Source organism: Dermacentor variabilis, chromosome 1, assembly GCF_050947875.1.
Source record: "Dermacentor variabilis isolate Ectoservices chromosome 1, ASM5094787v1, whole genome shotgun sequence".
In the NCBI taxonomy this organism is placed as follows: Eukaryota; Metazoa; Arthropoda; class Arachnida; order Ixodida; family Ixodidae; genus Dermacentor; species Dermacentor variabilis.
The window spans coordinates 173,321,119-173,344,837 of record NC_134568.1 but is presented as its reverse complement, the minus strand read 5'-3'; the positions used below and the strand labels follow the sequence as shown (position 1 = coordinate 173,344,837).

General features: G+C 45.3%; 1 protein-coding gene across 3 annotated transcripts; it reads right to left on the bottom strand.

The window, feature by feature from the left end:
• Positions 1-200: 200 nt before the first annotated feature.
• On the bottom strand, positions 201-18,452 carry LOC142588112 (uncharacterized). 3 transcript variants are annotated; one of them, XM_075699590.1, is made up of 6 exons: positions 10,891-10,936; positions 9,988-10,208; positions 6,480-6,541; positions 5,039-5,116; positions 658-690; positions 201-394 (listed from the first exon to the last, which is right to left on the bottom strand). In XM_075699590.1, exons 2-6 carry the CDS (start codon positions 10,178-10,180, stop codon positions 275-277), a joined length of 486 nt encoding a protein of 161 aa, XP_075555705.1. In that variant the 5' UTR covers positions 10,181-10,208; positions 10,891-10,936; the 3' UTR covers positions 201-274. The 3 variants fall into 3 exon arrangements, with proteins under 3 accessions (XP_075555705.1, XP_075555721.1, XP_075555714.1); XM_075699606.1 differs by lacking the exons at positions 9,988-10,208; positions 10,891-10,936 and adding an exon at positions 18,140-18,452; XM_075699599.1 differs by lacking the exon at positions 9,988-10,208 and having other exon boundaries at positions 10,891-11,033.
• Positions 18,453-23,719: the final 5,267 nt, after the last annotated feature.

Genomic DNA, 23,719 nt, shown 5'->3' with positions numbered 1-23,719 from the left:
TCTTTCTCTTTTTACATCCCCTTTTCTCTCCCACTTACTTGGATGGGAAACAAGGCGTTCGCCTCGCCGACCTCCATCGCCTTTGTCGTTTTGATTTCTCTAGTTCTCTTACATTTACTAAATGTATTCGCTAAACCACCTGACAAGCAAGTAAAAAAAAGGAAAGAGTGACCGAGGCTCAAAACTGTTAAAGAGTTCCTCTATACAGGTGGTCGCCTCTAATGATTCGTTTTATTGCAGAACAATTGAATGTCGCAGATGCGTGACGAGTGCGTCACTCGTACGATGGTGGCAATCCAATGGCGTGGTTATGAGCGTTCGTATCATAAACGTTTCCCATCAGCGCATTTTGGCAGCGGATGCCGGTTGTGACGAACCTTCTGAGCTGTCTTCTCTGCAAAGAAAGTGGAAGTGCATTTTATACAATGCAGAACATTAACTGTTAATACAGCGAGAGGTGCACCAGGGCGTGATTATAACGTGCGCAGTGGTACCGAACTTGTGATACATTGTACACAGAGGACTTGTGGCACGTGGCTTGTATTATTTAATTCGCCGTAACACGTCTTTATTGTTCTAGTTCTACAGTTCAGTTGAAAACTACGTAAACCCCCATGGATGTTCGTGCGATAGCATCATGCATTTGTTTTGACTTACCTTAAATACTTTCGGTAACGCAAACTGCGCTGCCTAGAAAAAAAGAGGGAAGCAAAAAGTGTTACAAATTAAAGTGATAGAAAGCAACTGTTGTTTGTAAACGGTAAGATCAGAAAAGCTCGAGTGAGGAGGCATTGAAAAGGTTCATAGAACTAACTCGAGGGGGTTACTTTATATATATATATATATATATATATATATATATATATATATATATATATATATATATATATATATATATATATATATAGACACACAGGGTGTCCCTCGTAACTTGAGCCAGGTTTTCAAAAATGAAACGCGTGTCGGAAGCGAATTGAACCGACCGCATACTATTCGCACTGGCCTATAGCAACTCGGGCAATTCTTTGTTTTCCCTGTAACTCACTAATTAAGTTTAATTACCCAACTTCTTAATTATTAGTTGAAGACCCCAAGTATGATACGCAGGTTTGTACAGCACCTTCATAAACCACCGATCGAGTTATTTCCTGTACGATACGTCTCACGTAGTCCGGGTTGCTTTTTTCCGGGTTGCAAAGAGAGCCCGCGAAGTATGAAAGAAAGCCACGTGACGGAGCGGTTGCGCAATGATATCGTGCTCTCAAGCGTGCGTTCATTGACCAAGGTCGGCTGCATCGTGACTGGCAAAAAGGAAGCGGCTGGGCGTTCTTTATTTTCTTGGCAGTTCTCGGCCAGCAGCATGTATACATATATTGGCGCCACCATCCGACGAGAGCCGACCTTGTTCACCGAAAGCACGCTTAACAGCACGATACCGCTGCTCAACCGCTCCGTCAGGTGGCTTTCTTTTTTCGTAATTCGAGGGCTTTTTTTGCAACCCGGAAAAAAGGGACTACGTCAGACGTATCGTACAGGAAATGACTCGATCGGTGGTTTCTGAAGTTGCTCTACAAATGGGCGTATCATACTTGGAGTCCTGATCCAATAATTAAAAAGTTGGGTAATTAAACTTAATTAATTTGTGAGTTACGGAAAAAAATACATGAGTTCCTATAGGCCAGTGCGAATAGTATGCGTTCGGTTCAATTCGCTTCCGTTCATTTTTGAAAACTTGGCTCAAGTTACGTGGGACACACTATATATATATATATATATATATATATATATATATATATATATATATATATATATATATATATACACGAGGGACTGATTTCAAGGAGCTGTTCCGGACTGGAATACCGGACTAATTTCATCGAGCTGTTCGTATTTGTGTTGCTGTGTTCTCTTGCTAGGTGGGTGTAGGTGGACATCTACGGGTTTGTGGTACGGGTTTGTGGTAACAGTTATCCCCACCATTGTCGCGCTAATCGTGCAAATTCGTACGTCTGTTTGTAACAGGCAGTGAATCTCGTTGAGCTTTTGTTTCCTTCTTGGAAAAACGACCAAACAAACGCTTGAAATGCTTCAAACGATGTTTACGGAGGAGGCACTGAGCCGTACACGAGTCGTTCTGGCGGTTCCAGAAAGAGAAATGAGCGCTAAAGAACGTCCTCATTTTGGCCGATCTTCAACCAGTGGTACCTACGACGTTGTTGAAGCGGTTCAACAAAAAAAAAAATAAACGAAAGAAGAACTAGAGCCGTCCCTACACAATTGATAGTATTTCAGAAGCTGCTGGCATGGGTTGAAACTATTGTGAGTGGATTTGAGCATGGAATCAGTCAAGAAAAGAAGAGAAAAATTGTTTGATTTTTTGTGCCACGATTTCAAAAATTAAAGCGCAAGTGACGCAGTATGTTTTTCGAAGATGATCACGGGTGACGAAAGCTGGTGGTATGGGTATACGACCCAACTACGAGGCAACTTTGCACACACTTTAAGACGTCTTCTTCAACAATACCGAAAAAAAGAACGCGACATGTGCGCTCGTGTGAAAACGACGATCATTCCCCCCCAATTCGGGGTATGTGGAATTGTGCAGCGGTAATTTGTCTACCTGGCCAAACTGTCATTCAGTAAGTTCACTTGGAGATATTACGGCGATTAAAAAGCAGTTGTAAGACGGAAAGGCGCAATATTGCGGAACACGGGTGCTTGGTTTCCCGTTCCCGACACAGCTCACTCTGCTTTTAGTAAATGACGTGGTCTCTCAGGGATGGGCCGGCGTTCCCCTAGCACCTTACGCATCGGATCGAGCTCCTTGTGATTTTCTTCTTTATTTTTAAACATGAAAATTCGATAAAGGGAGGCAATTTACCACTGTGCGCGAGGTGAAGACAACTTCGCAGGGGACACTCGACAGCATTAAGCTTGAAGAGTTCCAGAGTTGCTTCGAACAGTGGGAGAAAAGCTTGGACAAGTCCAATTACTCCGTTGGAGAGTATTTTGAAGGGAACTAAGGGCTTTTTTGCCCTAAATGAAAATAACTATCTTTTGGAGACAGTCTGTGTATTGCGATAGCAATTATGCGGCACTCCAGGCGAAATTTCGCTGTCGCCGTTATAAGACCTTTTCATCGGGAGAGGAGGAAAGGGCACGCTGCGAGCCTTTCCTTCTCTCTGGCTTGTGCGATCCGGTGCAGCACTGCTTAGAAGTATTGCTGTCGCGTGCTGCGGAACGATTTGAAGATGCTTTAGCTCGTCCTTTGTGTGAAATTTACGCAATGTCCGTTCATACAAGTCCGTCGGGGAACCAATGCGTAACCTTTCGGTGCATCGGTAACTACTATTCGCTCGCATTTAGTTAAGGGAATCAAATAATCACTGGAGTCTCAAATCACCCCAAAAGTTTGCGGCATTCTCGCCATGCGAGTGTGTCTTCCGACATGACGATCAAATCTTCCACTGCATCTGTGCATCTTTTCGAATGCGTCATTGCGCATTCGAAAAGGTGAAGACTGGTGCATCGCGTTTCATTTATTGTCTCAACTACTTCCAGGCCTGCGTGTCACGGGACATGACGTTGCCTTGGAAGCAGCTCTGACAGCCCATACGTGAGTTGCGGCGGGAGCGTTGACCTTACTAGATTACGGCACGTCGTACGACGCACAGCGTTGTAGATATTTAGAACATGTCGGGCATGCAGACTCGTCTGTTGGTGTGTTTGCGTTTACGCGGTATGCCGTCGATCCATTAGTATATTCCCTGGGTGCTTCAAGGTACGACTGTGTGGGCCGTCATCCCAAGGTTCTCTGTTTGCGAGACGCTGAATCAAAATCTTTTTGGCGTTCAACCACAGACAGATTACGAAAATTTCGCAGTGCATATTTATTATGTAATCGTGAATAACTCCTTAAGCGAGGGCTTGAGCTAAAATAAGGAACTCAACAAACTAATTAATAGCTTCTAGGTAACTAGATCGTTCACGGAAGGTGCTACATGTACAGTTTACATCCGCCACGCTTCCAATTATGTAGCTTCACAAGATTAGACAAGCACAGGACCCTGACTGTAGCGTCTGTCACACTCCCGAGACAATAGCTCACGTACTTTGCGTGTGCCCTCAATATGCGACCGAGCGAAGAACACTGAAGTCTAGTGTTGACTGCTTGGACTCCCTTCCCTTTTCGGAAGAAAATATTTTAGATGCGTGGAGAAGAGTCGACCATGCCCAACGTGTCATAAAGTCACTCTTGCACATTCTATGTGAGACTGGTTTAAACAATCGTCTCTAGAACCTTTGAGATGTGCAGACAGCGCGAAATGTATTTGCGCGATAACTTTATGTGTGGACCAGATTACTCAATTGCGTGTATTGTGTCTACAGCGCGCATCCGCGCGGACAACGTGTATATAGTAGCTCATTGTGTCATAACATAATCACCAGCCACCTACATTTCCCTGTATTTCCCACTTTCCCTTTCCCCAGTGAGGAGTAGCAGGCTACAGACGCGCTCTCCAGGCCGACCTCTCCTCCTTTCATTAAAATCTACTCCTCGAGTGCGAAGACAACGTTGCCGTTTGCTGCTAGCACTTGCAGCTCGTTTTACGCGCGCACGTGGAGGATCACTTAGACACATTTGCGCCGCTTTTTTTTTTTTAGAATGGTGCAGGCCAGGGTATACGATTGCCATATGTACTCGGTACTATTCGTCATTTAGTGAGCACTTCGCACGTGAAGTGTGATGAATCGAGCGATATTATCTTGAGTAAGGAAAGTTAAATTGAATTTGTGTTGAAAAAAAAATTTTAGTCAGACAAACTTTACTGATAGAAAATATTTTTGCGCAGTATGTCCAAATACAAGCTATTCTTCATTGCACTTGATCGCTGGCTGCATCGCAGGCGCTTAAGCTCCTGTTTATTTCGGTAAGAATGCAAAGGCAAACAAGATGTACATTGTAGGTTGTAATCATATCGAATTTGCGCACTGACTGCGCAAATTACGTTCGTGATTGCAGCTCTTCTCTTCTTACCGGCGTGCAGAGCCATGTCGCCAGCTTTCTGCCATCCAAGCGATTGTACTGCATGACCTGGAACACCCTTTCTTTGTCCTGCAACATTTACATTCACGCTTAGTTTCACGTTTTGTAAAGCCCAAGAATGTTGTTTATTTTATTTACGAATTTTGCGAGTTTTCTACAGCCAGTTTCGTTTTCGTCATGACATCATGACGCTGAAGGTGGTCACGTGGTCATATAGCATTGCAACTAAGGGTGTGCGAATATTCGAAGTTTTCGAGTAACAAACTGAATATTGCCCTATTCGGTTCGGTCTTCGAATCGAATAGTCGCGATTCCACAATAGGAATATTTTTCGAACATTTCAGATCGCCAACTAGGCTCGCTCAAGCAAAAACTGGAACAAGTGTGCGACAAATTCATTCCCAGCTGTCATAGTAGATGTAAAACAGGAGAAGTTACATTACGTAGTGGAGCACGCTGCGTCGTCCCTAGAGCCAGGCTTTTCCGGCGAATTCGCTATCGTGCGCACTCACCAATGATTCCCGAGTATGCAAATAGACTGCTTGTTTGCTTCTAATGTTCATTTTCTGCTTTCAATAAACAATGCTATATCATTTACGATGTAATTATAGAAGCTTGCTAACCTTGTGAATATGCTGGGATGTGAACATTGTTTTATATTAATGGTAAAACAGCTGTTAAATATTCGAAAATCGTTCGAAAAGTGTTCGATTCTATTCGCTTCTGGCACTATTCGATTCCGATTCGACTAGGTCTCGAAAGTTACCATTCGCACACCCATAATCGTAACGTCTTGGCACTCGCTCCGGCTCCCGCGATCGTCTGCTATGCTGCTACTCGTGAGAGTAGCTGCATATTACATTACATATGCAATGGTCCGTTAGATATTTGACAAAAATAGCCTGTGTAATGGCCACTACAGCGCGCGCTACAACGAAAAAAATAACCAGGAGGCTTTCTCACCAGCAATGCTATCGTCATAACAAACTCTTAGCGAATTTTGTGCGTTCCTGTCATTTCAAAAAGACAATGAACGCTTGAAGAAATTAATAAAAAAAAATTAAATTCTGGTGGTTTTGCGTGTCATAACCTGATTATGAGGCACGCCGTAGTGGAGGGCTCTGGAATAATTTTGACCACCTGGAGTTCTTTGACGTGCACCCAATGCATGGCACACACGAGCGTGTTTTGCATTGCGTCGCCTATCGGCGCGCGACCGCCGCGGCCGGGGTCGAACCGTCGGCTTTGACAGCGCAACGACACTGGGCTACCGCGGCGGGTCGCCAGTAATATTGTTACACGCTATTATTTGTTGCATGCAACGTGAGAGATCCCTGTGCAAGTAAGTCTTGCGGGCTCAGATTGGCCGGTAACTCAATTACGAACACATAACTAACGCCCAAACAGATAAGCTAAAGAGTGACACACTTACTCGGTCTTGCAGGTTGTTCACCGTGCACTGGAGTACTCGTATTTTTTCTCTCATTCTTAGAGCTAAAAGAAACGAAAAAGGCAACAGTTTAGGTGCACAACAATGTTAGAGAAGCACATCCGACCAGAGTGAACGAGGCTTCAGCAGGTGCATAATCGGTGCTTCTTAAGAAGGACTTAATAAAGCAACAGTCACATGGAATTGGTTTGTGACGTTAACAGCTGAATTTTCATTTTAACTTCCCCCTTCCGCATTAACAATGAAAGGGTAGGTGCAGCTGTAGAATAATGCAGTAATTGAAAGTAAGTATGCCTGGCGTACACGGTAAGCCCACATCCTTTACGAGTTTCTGTGTTAAATTCTTTTCGTTTTTCAACCTCGGTGATGTAGTTCGAAAGGCTCCAGCTGGAGATTATCCGCCCCGTATGGGGCATAAGTTCGTCTACGAGGCATGTCCCGAGCGAAGTGATACAGTGAAACTTGTAAAAGAGAGGGAGGGAGAGAATAATATATCTAAATGATGACTTTAGGCCTGTAAGACTAGTGCAAATCAATTAACTATTTTCCCTCTACATTTGCGTTGCTGATGGTGCTTGGTCACTGTGAATTGTGAGCTATACTAATTGTGGTGTTGTCGTTGGGATGGCATTGTTGACAGTGACGCTGTCGATGTTTTCGGCGTTGTTTCCCGCCAACCGTCGGATTCTTGGGGCATCCTCCATGCTTCGTATGTGCTATGTTTGATACCCATCATCATCATTGTCGCGTACGTCTTACTTTGTGCCATCGACACTGTTTTCACGACCATGACGATGAAGAATTGCGCACCTACACACCACGATCATCTCAATTTCGGTTGCGATCATTGGCCAGTACCCCCTCGTGGGTACGTTCCATGTGCAGAGGCGCCACCACCACCACCACCAACAACAACTTCTACATATTGTACATGCCATTGCAATGTACAAGCTACAATTTTCTACTGTGGCATCCGAAATACGTGCACAGATGCCACCACTCAGAATCTGCGTGGAGTGCAAGACCGTGGACAAATTACCAGGCGCTAGAACCATGTTAATGCCAGAATGAGTTAGAATCCCAGTGGCAGTGGTAGAGTAATTTCTGTTTTAAACACCTATTTGGCGACCCTTCGCGCGTTTTGGGTAGGTTGATGTGTACTGCGTGATATGTTTGCAACAAATTACGTGCTCCACCTCTATTACAGAACCATTGAATATGATGTGCTATTATATTAGCCGGTCAGTGTGCTTTGGGGGGACCTACGAGGCGACTGTATACTTTTGTGCTGGGGGAGCCATGCATTGTGTGGGTCAAAAGGCATTCTCTATAAGCCGACTTCCTGGGATTGTCTGCACTGCGAGGAATGTAGTGGTGGCTGTGGACTAATTTATCCTTTCCTTCGCGCTTTGGGGATGGGGCAGCTGAGAATGGGGAGGCGGCCTGACGACGACACAGTGTCATCGGTGACGACAACGGTCGTCATCAGCGGAACGGATGGATATAAGGATGGACTAAACAAATCCAGTTTCGAGCTCTTAACTGATGTCGCAGTAAAAAAGAGAGACAGAGAGAGAGGAATTGTGCACGTAAACGCGATGGAGCGCGCTACAGCTCTTAAAGGTCTAGCACTCAGTCGGCATGTCCTCAAAAAGGTGAACAGCGCATTTTTAAGCCCTCTGTGCGGGGCAGGGTGAGAACCGAGCAATTATAGCTAATTCACGACCTAGAAATATTACAGGTATCTGCAATCCTTGACTTTCTCCGTACCAAATCTTATCTCGTAATCTCTCCTTAGCTTGTCCATGCATGACAACGTTTTCAAATTTGCACCTTGAGTATTCGGTATTGCAGCACTAAGATAACGTCAATGCCGCTTCAATTAGGTTTCACAGGACATTACAGCTCCACATAGTAAGATTCGAGGATATCTGGGTAATATTCAGCAGTTACAGATCATAGTGAAAAGCTAACTTTTTTTCACATTGTTGCCGGTTTAGGACTGCCTGGTACACCGGTGCGACATGATCAGGGCTGTACTACACCTCCCCTTTGCCTCCAGCAAGGAAGCCGAGGGTTTGGCGAACCGCTTCTGCATCGCACTTCTTATCTCCTCGTTACTCGTTGCTTTCTTAGGAGTGTCTTGTGCACTGAGGTGCTAACCACAAGAGTGGCGCTGTGAGCCACTGCATGCCTTTCAGAGGGCACCGTTACAGGCTCAATGCTGGTTGCGGGGACTTCTTCTCTTGGAGTTTTTACGTTGAAGAGAAACTTCCTTTCCCTCACCCCACTCCCCATCCCCCACAACATAGAGTTTCCTATCAGAATTTTCTATTGGGAACTCTGGAGCTAATGTCTGCGGGAGCTGCAGTGTGGGAATGATGGGTAGTAAATGGATTCGCGTAAAGTTTGTCCTTCAGCCATCAAACGGATTTGGGTCTTTGCAAATCAATAATTTTCAACAAAACATTCCGTTGCAAATGCAACAATTCGCAATCATTGTGCATATGCGCAGAGACTTACTGACTTGCTGTGTTTCGAAAACTATTATTGCTTGAAAATTTGAGAAACATATAGCATAATAAATAACACCGCAAGAATATCTGAAGCCACAAGCACCAAGACTATACAAATTCATTACACATAGTTCTACGCATTACACACATTACAATAATACCCACATGGCCAGGTCATGTGGGTATTATTATTATTATTATTACGTTTGCATGCTTAAAACAATCACAGAGAAGAGAAGGAGAGCTAAGTGACAACTGCCACCAGGAGGGGCGCAATGCCAACTGGTTTAGGAGAGAAAATGTACATAAAATAATCAGTCATGAAAAAAAATTGGTATTTCACGTGCCAAAACCACGATATGCTTTGAGACACGCCGTAGCGGGGGACTCCGGAATAATTTTGGCGACCTGGGGTTTTTTGACGTACACCCGGTACACGGGCGTTTCTGAATCGGCGAAGAATAGGACAGAGATTAAAGGAAAGCAGCGTATAGTGAGTGAAGAAGCAGGATAAAGAATAAAAGAATGGGAGAACAAAATAATAATAAATCATGCATGCGGGTCAGACACTCATCGGGCGGCACTTATGGCAAATGGTCCACAAATTAGCATAAACAGAGCGAAACGGCTAAGCATACAAACACCTGCATTTGGGGCGTTTACGTGAACCCGACTAACACGGGTCAAGTGTATTTCTAGTAATTGGTTGTTCACTTAAATAATGAGGTAGATAAATAAAGGAAAATGAAGCGAAGAAAAATTGCAACAGACGGACTGTCTAGCGCAGTCTGCTGACTTGTCGGGCAGAGATTTTCCTGTTGCGTTCACGTGAACGCTAAACGGTCGGGCAGCGCCAGCTTCACTGCACGGGGCGGGTTCACTCAGCTCGACCAACGGTCATGTGGAAGCGGACGGGTCCGGTCGGAGTTTCCCACCGCGCAGCCATGAACGGGACGCGCTGTATTCTCTCTTACCTCGCCGCAAGGTGCCGCAGCAATCTTGACTCCTAAGTATACGAGCTCGCGTAAGCGCTGTCCCGTCTTGATGTTCCAGTCTGATTCGATTCTTTCTTGTCGAATTCATACAAACGTAGCCATTGTGGGTGTTTGTTGCATTTGTAGCTGGGTCGTGGGACCGAAGTGCATTTTCAAAACCAAGGATAAGCATCTTGCCGGGCAGGCACGTGTTTGCTGTGCTGCAAAACGCGATGCAGAACATGAGCGTGCGCGTTACGGCGAAGCCAAACGGCGCAACGCTTCTGCGATGAGAGAAGAACGGCAACAGTTTCTTCCGGGTAGTCGGAAATAAAATAATATTGCACGCACGATGTGTGTCTGTGCATTGCGTTTAACTGGTACGATTCAAGAAAGTTCCGCTTAGCGTGAATTCTAACAAGTACGTTCATTGTTGTACATTCAACAAGCGCACGTTTCCGCTCCAGGGCTATGAAAGAGGCTGAACTGCCTTTTTGCCACGAAGCAAGCAACTTTGGTTTGTTCGCATACATTTTACTTTGACAGAAGCCACCAGTGAAGTGGTTATACCATGAAAGTCAGCTAACGTCAAACACATATCTCATCTCACAACATCGACGGGTTCGGAGAATGTTGCCGTTGATGATATTAATAAAGAACCGGCTAATTGGTGTGCAATATTCTGTGATCAAATGCAGCCCTATGAAGTGTCTTTTGTCAGCTATTGGCTACCGGTTATTGCATCATCTCTGCTAACGACATCGCCCACGAAGCTGCTATAGGAAGACACACAAAGGGATAAATTTTGTTTCTATATATTTATCAAGAACTTGCACAGCGCGGCACTCAAGAAAGCTAGCACATATGGTATTACGGAGGCGGCACACACCTGATTTCACTCACCGTCGTTTGCATACACTCGATTATTCTGTCCCGCTGCGCTTGTTACCTGGCCATCGCCTAATGAAGAAACACTACTCTGTCGCTTTCGTCCGGGCTTTACATTCACTACATTCTTACACATTCTTGATAGGAATGACCGATGTAACACGGAGTGCAATGCCTATTGTTGTGAACAAAGTGTAGAACACCTGCTTGCTACTGTCAGTCCCTAGAAGATGGGAGGCTTGCGCTCCGCGCTGCTCTAAACTAGCTAGGCAGAAAACCTTTCGCATTGAACAAGGTCTTGGGACCATGGTCTCCCATATCATAGCAGCATAAGGCCACAAAAGCGCTGCTGCGATTCCTAAAGGCAACCGGACTGAGGGACTGTCTGTGACACAGCGCTTCAATTATGTCGGTGACTCCAATGCACATGAACTACAGGCTTTCTCTCCTTCTCTTAATATTACTGCATAGCTGTTAGCCTCTAGTTGGTCAGGATTTTTGGTGTCCGTCAGCAAACAAACAAAAAAGAAAAACATTGAACCGAAAAAATGTGCATATTTCCTTTGGAATCAGACATACAACGCATAGCTCAGTACTCATTTCATTAAAGAAAAGCACAAAACAAGCGTCAAAACCGCATGATGGATGATAATGCGCCTGTGAACAATGCGAGGCACGTTCCTTCTCCCCGCGTGTGTTTCCCGGTAAAGATAACAGTTGCATAAGCTGCTTCAGGGGGAAAGGGGCAACAGCAGCGTACGAATCAGTGAGTGACGTCACCAAATTTCATATAAAAAAGGGAGATCTGCCTAGCAACTCGTTAAGTTCATTGCCAGACCACTATGGGTAGACCATGCAAAGTTAAGACTCCCGAAGAGCAGCGTGAGTACGAGGAGCGTCCTAGAGTGCAAAATCGTAAGGCTGAACAACAGTGTCGTGCTAAGGCTAGGCCGGCCAATAAAACATTTCACATCTCCGTCGACGGCATTTGAGTGGTTTTCGAACAGATTCGCTGGCCATCCATTTTCACAGGGTCGGGATGGCCAGCCGGTTTTTTCCCTCCACTTTCTCCTTCTACCGGTGCAGGGTAGCCAACCCGGCTCAGTCCTGGTTAACTCCCCCCCCCCCCTACTCCTCCTTCGTCTTTCATTTATCCTTTCCTTTCTCTCTGTTATCTTTTTGGTATTATTTTCCTGTACCTGATTTTAACCTTGCAGAACGGCATATCTTTATCATGACCATTTCTGGAGCCGCTATTAGCTCTTGTGGGCTCTTTCCATGGCCTCCTTTTACCGTGACAGAAGCGCTACCACCTTTCATCATATCCCTTTGCCAATTCAAGTCATCTGCGGGAACGTCGAAGGCCCTGCAGTGCCTGTATTTGATTTCTTTTTGATTCTGGCTTCTTGTTTAATGTTTCTTCATTACTAAATTGCATTTTCGGCCACATGCAATATCTCTTTGCTTACTTTTAATCGGTTTAAGATATCATGCGAAATGCTTGAAGCGTGCAGGCTTTCGCTGAACTGTACATATTTTTTGCCTTTCTTTTTCTTTCAGTAGAGGGAATAAATAAAAATAAGAATTGAATACTATCGCGAAGAGATGATTCTTTGCTTATAGCCTGAAAAACCCGCTAAATAAACAGTAACAGGGCATTGCGTATTGTTTTGCGTATTACGCCTAAAGAATACAAGAGGAGAAAAGCGGGCAGACGCTATGAAGTTAAGTACAGTCTGACCGGACGGCAAGGGCATTTGGCATCCGCTTATGTGGCGCTGAGAGTTCAACAAAAAGGTAACAGCTTCACTTGAGAGTCGAACCATTGATAGCGATAGCAAAATATTAAGAAGAATATTATTAAGAATGCACGAAGTAAGGTTAGTAGTTTTGTCGGCCGTATAAATTTCGTAAACGTTCGATCACTAGTTAAATTAACAAGCATGGTCTCACGCACTTGCACACAAATCTGACTCAAGGACTGTGACCATTCACTGTCGCAATGCTAGCGTGATGAAGAGAGGAGGCTGCGGTGAGCGAACGCTTTGTGTTGCCGCTCGCTTCTCCGCGTCTGATAAACATATATTGCGCGACCTGTAACACTATAGGGCACAGGAAGACAGCTTGCATGAAGTCACCAGCCATCTGTGCTTGTCCTTAGCCTTTCTACCTGCCGTAGGATAGGATAGGATAGATAAACTTTATTAAAAGAATAATCAGAAGGATCGCTAATTGTCGGGGCCCCTAGTCCAGGGCTCCGCTGGCTCTTGCCATCTTCTCAGCTCTATGGATAAGTTTGAGCTGGTCGTCGAGGGCCTAGCTGGACAGCAGTGCCTTCCCGGAAGGCACTGCTGTCCAGCTAGGCCCTCCACGAGGGATTGCGATATTGCTCCCACACCACGAGGGAGCAATATTGCTCCCTCGTGGTGTTCGTGTCCTAGTGTTCTATGTTGTATAGCGTGCACTCCCACGTAATGTGGCATAGGGTTGGTGTGGCCCCGCACCACGGGCATTCGTCCCTGTAGGCTCTGGGGTTTATGCGATGTAATATGTGTAGGTTTGTGTAAGTGCCTGTCTGCAGCCTACGCCAGGCAGCGGCATCCTCGATTTCGATGGGGTGGTGGATATCGCAAACGACACCCTCTGTGGTAGTTCACGATGGCTGAATACTCAGGGTCGACAGTGTCCGAGTCTTCTGCAACCGGCGTGATGAGTGCTCGGTTATGCACGAATGGTCGATCTCCTCTGTCGGCCTGCAGGTTACCCGTGATGTCAGTGTGGCCCGGTATCTAGATGATGGTTTGGGTGGTGATGTCCTCAGTGTCCTCCTTGAATGTTTGGGCTAGGACTTGTAGAGCAGGTCTTCCGATTCTTCCCTGTATAGAAGTTGCGGCAGACCTCCTGAGAATCCGTGAGGATCGTCAGCGGTTTGTTTGCGTGTTGGCCTTCGCGAATAGCTAACGCGATGGCCAGCTCTTTGGCTTCCGTGATCGTGCGGGTCGATGCAGTGGAGGTAGTGGATGCAGTGGATGCAGTGGAGGTAGCGATGCAGTGGATGCAGCGCCTGGGCGCTCGTATACCACTGCCACTGCGCCCTTGTTCTTGGTACCATACATGGCGGCGTCCGTAAAATGGGCCGTGGTATGAAACCTGAATGTTTTCTCCATGTACTAGACCCTTGCTCTCCTCCTGCCGGAGTATAGGTTAGGATCGATGTTGCATGGTATCGGGGCAACGTGATACCTATCTTGGACGTGACGAGGTATCGAGGAGGTTTCTTGGTTTTGTGTTATAGCTTGGAAGCCCAGGACCTGCCGGCCCGTGCGAGTCCGCGCAAGTCTCTGTAATTGCGAGACGTAAAGGGCTTCTGTCAGTTCGCTGAGGGTGTTGTCTAACGTTAGAGCCAATAATTTTTCAGTCGATGTACTGATCGGCAGGCGGAGAGCGGTCTTGAAAGCCATCCTCAAGAGCGTGTCGGCCTGCTTGTCCCGAACTGTGTGAGATGGCAGTAGGAGAGGCTATATGTGATTCTGCTCTCCACCAGGCTTCTGACCAGTCGGAGCGTGTCTTCTTCCTTCATGCCTCTGTTCTTGGATGTTACGCGGGAGATCATGCGTGATATCGCCTGGACACTGGTTTTGAGGAGTGCAAGGCTGCGTGTGGCCCGCTGGTTGGACTGCAGCCACAAGACCAGCACCCTGAGCAATGGCTTCTCTGATGTGAGACCCCCCTTAAGGTGTACCTCGACTTTTCTTGTTGAATCTGTGGGGACCATGTGGTTACCCCGGCCTCGCTAGACTCGTAGGAGCTCAGATTTCTCGGGGGAGCATTGTAGTCCCCGTTGGCTGACGTATTCTTGGATGAGGTCAGCTACAGTTTGCAGCCGTTCCTCTTTTTCAATGAAAGACCCTGTTGTAGTTCAGAGTGTTATGTCCTCTGCGTAAATGGCGTGCCGAAGACCTACTTCCTGCAGTTTGCTATACACTCAGCAGCGCAGTCAGCCATACGCAGCCACGGCCGGGCTGCGTATGGCACACCTCCACTCGCTTACGTTTAATCACGTGACCTTTGTGACCTCCACTATTAGGCTCGCGGGACGACGGCGCGCGTCAATTAAGCCACCACTCTTCTCGGCTCAACCTTGCACGCTTTCACTCGTATACTCGCAGCATATGGCGTTCGAGCCGTTCATTTCTATCGCACTTGGACTTTATGCGGAACACCATTTGCTGTGAGTGTGCATGCAATTGCTGTCGCATTAAAAGTTCTTCCACGGTTAAGCTTTTAAGAGGAAGAACGGCGTTGAGCGCCCAACAAGCTGACAAAGCCTTCTGGTATAGGGCGTTTTAATTTGTGCTATGGGTCTCCGTGAAACGACAAGTTCACATTCACTACACTATTCAGTGTAGTAGTAGAGGTATAGTGATACTTCCTTTTGACGAAATCGCATATTGTCCTTTTTACAGAAGCCACAGTGCTACTGGAGATAAGCGAATCGATATAACGCGCTGCTTTTGAGCAAGCTGGCTGCGCAACAATGTGGTGGCATCGATGACGTGCAGTACATTCCTCCTATACCCTATAGAAAATGTCGCGCACCACGTTCTTCCTGACTCGCTCGGGCGCAGTGGGGATGTAGTACATACCTTCGGGTTCTCCACGGCCGTTTTCACGTCAGATTTTTTTTAGAAAGCACGTACAGGGACCGCATGTCGTACATACAACTTACTTGCGACCGCGACTTGAAATCCACTTCTTATTTCACGGGAAAGCAGTGGCGTGAGCTTATATGTAACACTAGAAAAACCCTACTAAAGAAAGGCTGTTCTAGCACCCAAATGCACACACTTAACCATAAACTGCCAGAAAGCATTTTAAAGAATCACAGAACGGTTTATGCACAACACCGCCACCACCATAAAACATTGCTAAGTATCATAAAAAAGCAACGAAAATCGCAGCGGGCCAGCCCAATATTGCGCTGGTTCCGTGATGGGCCTTGGCACCGGTATTGCACTGACTTCGGGACATGCGCAGCAATTTTGGACCACGTGTTCGAGACACATGAGGCGCACGGGACACTTGCCGTCCTCTCATAGTGCGCGTCCGCGCAGTGCTAATTGACTGAATTGGCGTCGGAGTTTAAAAATCAATGGAATATCACCAAAAAAGAGAACGTAGTTAATTAGGATTTGATTGTTATATGGAAAAGATCCATTTGGGAACATTTCCGACAAATTTTAGCTGTGTAGTATAATAAAGGTCCACTTTTCTGTGTGTTTTGGTTACTTCAGTGGGTCACCCATTGAAAACCGTATGCATGACCACTGTACCAGATAATCCCAAGCGATCATCCGAGATCCTGTACAAAAACTCGTATGTACCATCAGCACAAATTTAAACCTGAAAAGGAAATAACTGACCAGAACGCCTGTTACACGTAATCGCATGTAAGTGCAACGTGTAGTCGCTCTGCAGTCGGTTTATATCATAAGCATGCATTAGTCCTAAATGTACGTTCTGGAGTCTGAATTAAGTGATTTTTATAAAAGGAGGTGAAACTACAGAGCAATGCATTAGAGTAGCTTAGAAATAGTTCGCGTTTGAACATATGCGGAAGTACCTAAGCGGATAATTTTGAGTTTCCGGATTAGCGGTCATGGAGGATATGTCTTTTTTTTTTATTCTTTTCACCCCACAGCAAATGGTTTGTCAACTCGTAGTGACGTATTACCTGCTGCAAAATTTTTTTGGCTAGAATGCGCCAGGTCAGCTCGGACAAACTGCTGCTTAATGGTGCTGCTATCGCTAGTGCTGGTTTTTTTTTCAGCGTTACAGGCTCCCGTACGTTTATGAGTCTCTACATGCACTACTCTCAGACGGTAGCTGCGGAGTGTAGCGCCACCCCACAGCAAGACCTCTGAGCGGGCTGCGAGCACTTGGTCCTGGGTACTTTTGCTACAGGTAACACATTGTTACGAGCCAGAGAAGTGTACGTAACAGCTATCAATTTATTAAGAAAGGTAACTGCGTAGTAATTCACCTTGTGAGTGCAAGACAATGCCGAAATGTAATTCAGTTGAAGTATTAATTCCTTGCTCCAAATTATAATTGGAAGCTAGCAACTTACTCGCAAACATATTTGGCTTATATGCGCCGTAACTTGAGTAGAGTGTTTAGGTTGCGCACAAGCCTGCTTCGTGCGCCATGTCCCCCCCCCCCCCCCTCCCGATTTCTTTTTCTCGACGCAGAAACTAGACTAAACATACTAGTTGAGTCAGTCGGGCATCACACTTGTTTGGAGTGATTTGTGGTCAACTGCTGAGTTTACACCTCGCTTTGTGGCACTTACTTTCAGAAGGCTCTTTGCGACCATGCGTGCTTTTCGAAGTGTTGCTCGTCGGTTGCTGAAAAGGAAACTGCTCGACAGGTCGCTTTCGGCAGCCGGAAGACGACTATTGCGTCGGCTGCGCTTCTGTGGGCATCACTGCTGTGTAAACGCTGCTCTGAATGCCCGCCAGAGGTATACAGGTATGACGGGCAGATTCTTTTGTTTGTGCTCCTCTCTCCGTTTTGGTTGCTCCGCTTCCGCAGTCACACAGCCCTCACCCCCCCCCCCCCTCCTTTTTTTTTTGTGGGCGGTCAGTTCAAGTATCACAGAATGTTTACAAGTCCGCAATAAGCAAGCTACTAAAAGCACTATAAGCAACGCCTGTTCACAGTAGGGTTTAGAAAGCCGAAGCCACAAGAAAGTTTCACCTCATCACAGCCTTAGAGTGCAGCGAGGAATTGTAGGGGTTCGCTGAGCCATCTCTGCCTGCTGTTTGCGTATTACGCCGCACGATTCAAATCTGAGCGCAGAAGTTTAATTTCTTTTTTTTTCGTTTCACTAGAAGAAAAAAAATTTGTAGGAAGTTCCGGTACAATGTGGTCAACCATTACAAAAAACACTGATGGTTAACAATCGCGAGCAGTGTCATTATTTCTGCGTTGAACTTGAAGACATGCCTAAAGCATTGTTCGACAACCGTAAAGGTGCCGGTAAGATATTGACTAATGTGGCAGGGATACCTGAGCGACTCTGAATCGGTCTATGATTCAGTACCACTCAGGACGTCGCTACCACATTACACTCGACTTCGCGCTGCTTGTGCGCACGCGTGCACGCAATCACACTGACGGGCAACTCCTTTTGGGACGAGTCTGCGAGACAGGATTCTTGCCGGAAGGTTTCATTCTGAGTTGAAGCAAAACACAAACTTACGGCAGAACGCAGGGCTCGCAAATTGCTGGGCACGTACAGCGCACATGGCGCTCATCACCAAGCTTAGGCTCAGCACCGTGACTCTCATGGTCGCCGCTGTTCTGCTTTCCACGCCTCGCTCACGCCCGGTGGGAGAAGGACACCGAGCTCGTTTCGTCTTCCCGCTGCCTTATGTGGAGCATCTGTCACCCGGACTCTCTGTATTGTACCCCGCACTTGTCATGCACGTTTTTCGGCCTTATTGATTGAAATATGGGAGCAGGTTTTCATGGCTTCTTTTGCATTGCATCGCAATAGTTGTTTGTCTGCCCGACTGCCAGCGCAACGACACGACACATGTATCTATGCTGAAACAATAATAGCAGTACGTATGTATGCATACATATTTTTAGATAGAGGCACATGTGATGTAGAGAGAACTACACGAGGAAGCTTGTGTTTTGTAAAGAAAAAAAAAGAAGAAAACGAACACCGTAGTCCTCCATCCATGACAGAGGTTCACTGGAAGATAGAGACTGGAAGTGATCAACACTATGGAACAAGAGATGTCTAAGGCCGGAGCCAACGTTTCGACAAGATTTGTCTTCGTCAATGCATCGGCGCCACAGCTTGTTCCTTGTTCCTTGTTCGACCGCTGTCCAAAAAAAAAAAAGAAAAAGAAGGAAGAAGCTCTAGATGGGTGATACAAAAAAAAAATGAGACAAAAGATTCTACACACCTTTTGGAATCAATGTGCTTCAGTGCAGTGTTTAATTAAATGCCGTAAAACTAACGGCGATGTGTACGATCGTGTCTTTCTCCTTATGCAACGTGTAATCTCTCGTAGTGTTTAAATTTATGCATTGCAGAGGTCGCAACTGTAACCTCATGCAATTTTTGTATTTGTGCACTACACCGTTCACAAGCTATGCCCAAATACAAACACCAAATCAGGCGGATGCACGATGTGAGAAGCTATGCAACCATGTCACAAGGGTGAAGGCGATGTATGATGCTTTTCCAGGGAATAATTGGGAGGCCAGGCGTATTCACAAAGAAGGGCGACACATATGTAAATACATTTAAGGATTGTGTACCCTTTGTGGCACAGTGACACACATATGTAGGATTGGCCAAGAATGGGCACGTAGCCTACGACCGCTACCCAATAGCCAAATCGAAGAAAATCAAAGGAACCGTGGAATATTATGCGCTATTCCAGTAAGAGGCCTGTGCGCTTTAGAGATACTTATGAACCGATCCTGTACTTACGTGTATTAAGCGTTTTTTTTTATTGACATGATACAAGGAGATGTTGGCGCACAAATGCGGCGCCGGTTACTCCTTGGCTCTTCGATATGAGGTACACAGAAGACACAGTCACAACATAAAACATAAAACAATATACAACGTAGTTGCAACAAGGTTGTGGTAATTCATTGTTTCCACAGAATAGACAGATCCTTCATCGACTTCCTGCACGATGCAAGGTTGTATTTGCATTTATAAGTTATTTTCTAGTTTTTTTTCTTTCTTTCTATGCCATAAGAAAGCCCTCCTGCTAAAAGAAAAACGGCGCTCACTGGCATTACTTTGCTGGCCAGCACACAGGGGTTATATAGCCCCATTGCTGGCGCTTGCATTCGGCGCACGTGCATACAGGTGACCCAGCGAACTTTAGCCGGAGTTAACAAATATACGAAGGCCACGTACCTGGAGAGAACCAAGGTACGTTGTGGGCCGTCGCTTGGAGATACTCAGATTTTTTTTATTCCGCCTAATTAGATAATTAGTCTTAATTAAAGAACCAACTTCTCAAATATTACAATTAGATGAAAAGTGTCAATGAGAAAATTGTAGAACAACATGAAAAATTCTCGATACAGCTTTCTGTTGCTCAATGTGTGCTGCATAAAATTGTTTTTTTCCGAGCCTGAAAGAAGCCCGCAAATGCACGCAATATTGCCGCCAGACTAGCCGCTCGAGGCACTTTGCGTGTATTCGCAGGCTTCATCGGCGCTCGGAAAAATACTTTTAGGCAGCACTTATTGAGCAACTGAAACCTGTATCGGGAGTTTTTCATGTTGCTCTACAATTTTCTCATTGACAATTTTCATCTAATTATAACATTTGAGAAGTTGCTTAATTAATTAAGACTAATTATTAGGCAGAATGCAAGAAAAATCAATCTTATTATCTCCAAGCGACGGCAGACAACACTGCCTTGGTTCTGTCCAGGTACGTGGCATTCGTATATATTTAAGCTCTGGCTAAACCTAGCTGGGACACCTTGTATGTATGTATATATCGTATATACAGGTTGTCCCACTTAACTTGAGCCAAAGTTTTAAAAATTAAAGGCACTCCGGACGCGAGTAAAACCGAATGCATAATATTGGCACTGGCCTAGACTTACTCAGGATATTTTTTATTTCCCCCTTAACTAACGGTTAGTTATGTTGAATGAATCAACTTTTTATGTACTGGCTGCAGACTCCAAGTGTTATACCCAAAGTGGGTATAACACTTTAAGAAACCTCAATAAAATGTTTCCAACACAATATATCTCACGTGGTCCTTTTTTACGCGTTCCAAAGAATTCCCGAGAAATATGAAAAAAATACCACGTGGCGGGGCGATTCCGCACTGCTATTGTGCCGCTCTCAAGCGTGCGATGGATGAACAAGGTCGGCTGCAGCGAGACTGGCCCGCGACAGGGCGTTATGTCTGTTGCAGGTATTTGGGCATGCGGCTTTTATCGCATGACTGCGCAAATGCGTGCTGCTGGCCTAGCGGTGCCGAAACGACAAAGCGTCTGAGTGGAAAGAGAACAAGAACATAGCTTTAGTTTTTGATGCTTGAAACGGGCAAGAGCTGGCAGTCTACCGATGGAGTGTAATGGTGTTAGTTGGGGAGGCGGCATTAGGGGGCTGGAATGATTTTTCAGTAACCTTCAATGCAATAAGCGCCCTTTGATTAAAATGCGTGTTCGAAGAGGTCACCATCTGCTAGAATGCACATTTGGCATCTCATAGGCACATTTTCCAAGGCGTTCTTGATGGTATCAGGGATGGAGTTGCAGACTTAATTTTTCTTTTAGGTTCTCTGATATTGTGGTTGGTGTCCGGTATACTTGATGCTTGACGTAGCCCCGGAGAAAGAAATCGAGGGGAGTTAAATCTGGTGACCGTGCCGGTCAAGCAATGGGCCCGTGCCGCCCAATCCATTTCTGCGGGAATACTTCATGCAGCCATTTGCAAGCCTTGCTGCTGCCGTGCGCGGGAGCACCATCATGCTGATACCAAATATCCTTGATCCTAGCCAGTGGAACTTCGCAGAGAAAATCCTCAAGCGTCCCATCAAGGATGCCGTTGACGTATCTTTCGCCTGTAAGCGTGTTATCAAAAAAGACGGGGCCAATGAAAGTGCTAAAGTAAATTCCACACCACACATTAACCGACCACTGATATTGGTGATGTGTCTTCAAAACCCAGTGAGCGTTTTCGTCTCTCCAATAGTGAGCGCTGTGGATGTTCACTTGGGCATTACGTGAGAAGGTAGCTTCATCGGTCCACAGTATTTTGTTGACAAAGCCTGAGTCCTCTTCCGTCTTAATTATGATCGAGTTTGCAAAGTTCTTTCGATTTTCGAAATCGCGGGGCTCCAACATCTGGTGCAGCTGCACGTGGTACAGATGAAGTGGCCCCTTAAGTACTCTCCACACTGAAGACTTTGACACACCAGCTTCAGCACTCACACTACATACACTTGCATGTGGGTCTGAAGAAAACTTTGACATAATATCTGTCTGACGTAATAGTTTTGCGGAAGCCTGCAAGGTGGAGAGAAGTAATTAATAAAGGAAAAATCAGACATCCACCCGTTCATAGCAATCGCTACAAAGGAAACCCCTACGGGTTCCTCAAAAGAAAAGCCTGACAGGTGAAGAAAAATTCGTCCTGGTTCGGGACTCGAACCCGGGACCACCGCTTTTTCGGGGCAGCCGCTCTACCAGCTGAGCTAACCAGGCGGCTAGCAGAAGGCAGAAGCGAAGTCGCAATTGCCTCGAGTTGTTGACAAATTCGACTTCGCCCTGCCATCTGCTAGCCGCCTGGTTAGCTCAGATTGTAGAGGGGCTGCCCCGGAAAGGCGGTGGTCCCGGGTTCGAGTCCTTTGGAAATAACTGTGGAAATGAAATACCTGTTCTGTTTACCTTGTAGCATCGCTCAAGTTCTTTGTTTGAAAGATAGCTTGAAGAATTTGTCTTTCCTGATATTTATTATATATACATACATAGGCAGGGTGTCTCACATAACTTGAGCGAAGAATTTAAAAATGAAAGGCGTGTCGGAAGCGAATTGAACCGAACGCATACTATTCGCAATATTCTATAGTAACTCAGACAATCTTTTGTTTTCTCCGTAGCTCGCTAATTAATTGAGTTTAATCACCCAACTTCTTATTATTGGCTGAGGACCCCAAGTACGATATGCAGATTTGTAGAGCACCTTCAGAAACCACCAATCGAGTTGTTTCCTTTACGATACGTCTCACGTAGTCCTTCTTTCCTTGTTGTAAAGAAAGCCCACGAAATATGAAAAAAAAAAGCCACGTCATGCACCGTTTGCGCAGTGGTATTATGCTGCTGTCAAGCGTGGTATTTTTTAAACTCCGCGGGCTTTCGTTTTTCCCGTATAAAAACGGCCACCCTAAGTATATCTCGTTGGAAGTGCCTGGGTTGGCCAAGATTTGTGAAGCTCCACAACTTTCCTATTGACGCCTGAATGTTTCAAGCTATATTTAAAAAGTTAATTAATTCATGTCGGCTAATTACTCAAAAAAGACGGGCAAAAATATGGTACTGTAAGTTTAGATAAACGCTAACAACATCCACGCGATTTCTGTTCTGAAGATCCACGCATAGGTTTGTTCAAAATATTGATTCAAGTTAGCTGGGACACCCTGTATATGTATATATATATCCGGCGAGGTACCTACCGACCTAGCAGCACCTACGCCAAACCCAGGGGGGTTGTCAAAGAAAGCTTCGCTTTAAGAGGAAGCTTTAGCTCGGGTGCTCCTATCTAAATACATGTGGAATGAGAATTCGTTTTTCTCGGTAACCACTGCACCAAATTTCACGACGCTTGTTGCATTTAAAAGAAAAACTTAAAATCTAGTGACTGTTGGTTTCGAATCTTTGAGTTCTTTATTTATTTATTTTATTTTCGAATTTTTAATAAAAATGGGCAAAAATCGAAAATTTTCAATAACGAAGCTATCAAGTTTACAACTCAGCGTAACACAACACAACACAAGTAACACAACAACAAAGAAATGATAATACAATTCTGTGAATTGCATCTAACAGTACATCTAAAGCGGACAAAATTGATATGTTACATATGAAAAAAAAATTAGTAATATGGAAATACAGCTTTTGCAGAACCCTTGTAATCAACGTAAAAAATTCACGTACGATGTAAAATGACATATCAAATTTGTCCGCTTTGAATGATCTAATGGATGCCGTTTACAGAAGCGCGATATCTGTTCTTGGTGCAGAGCTTTGAATTTGTAAACTTCATGCTTCTATTTTTT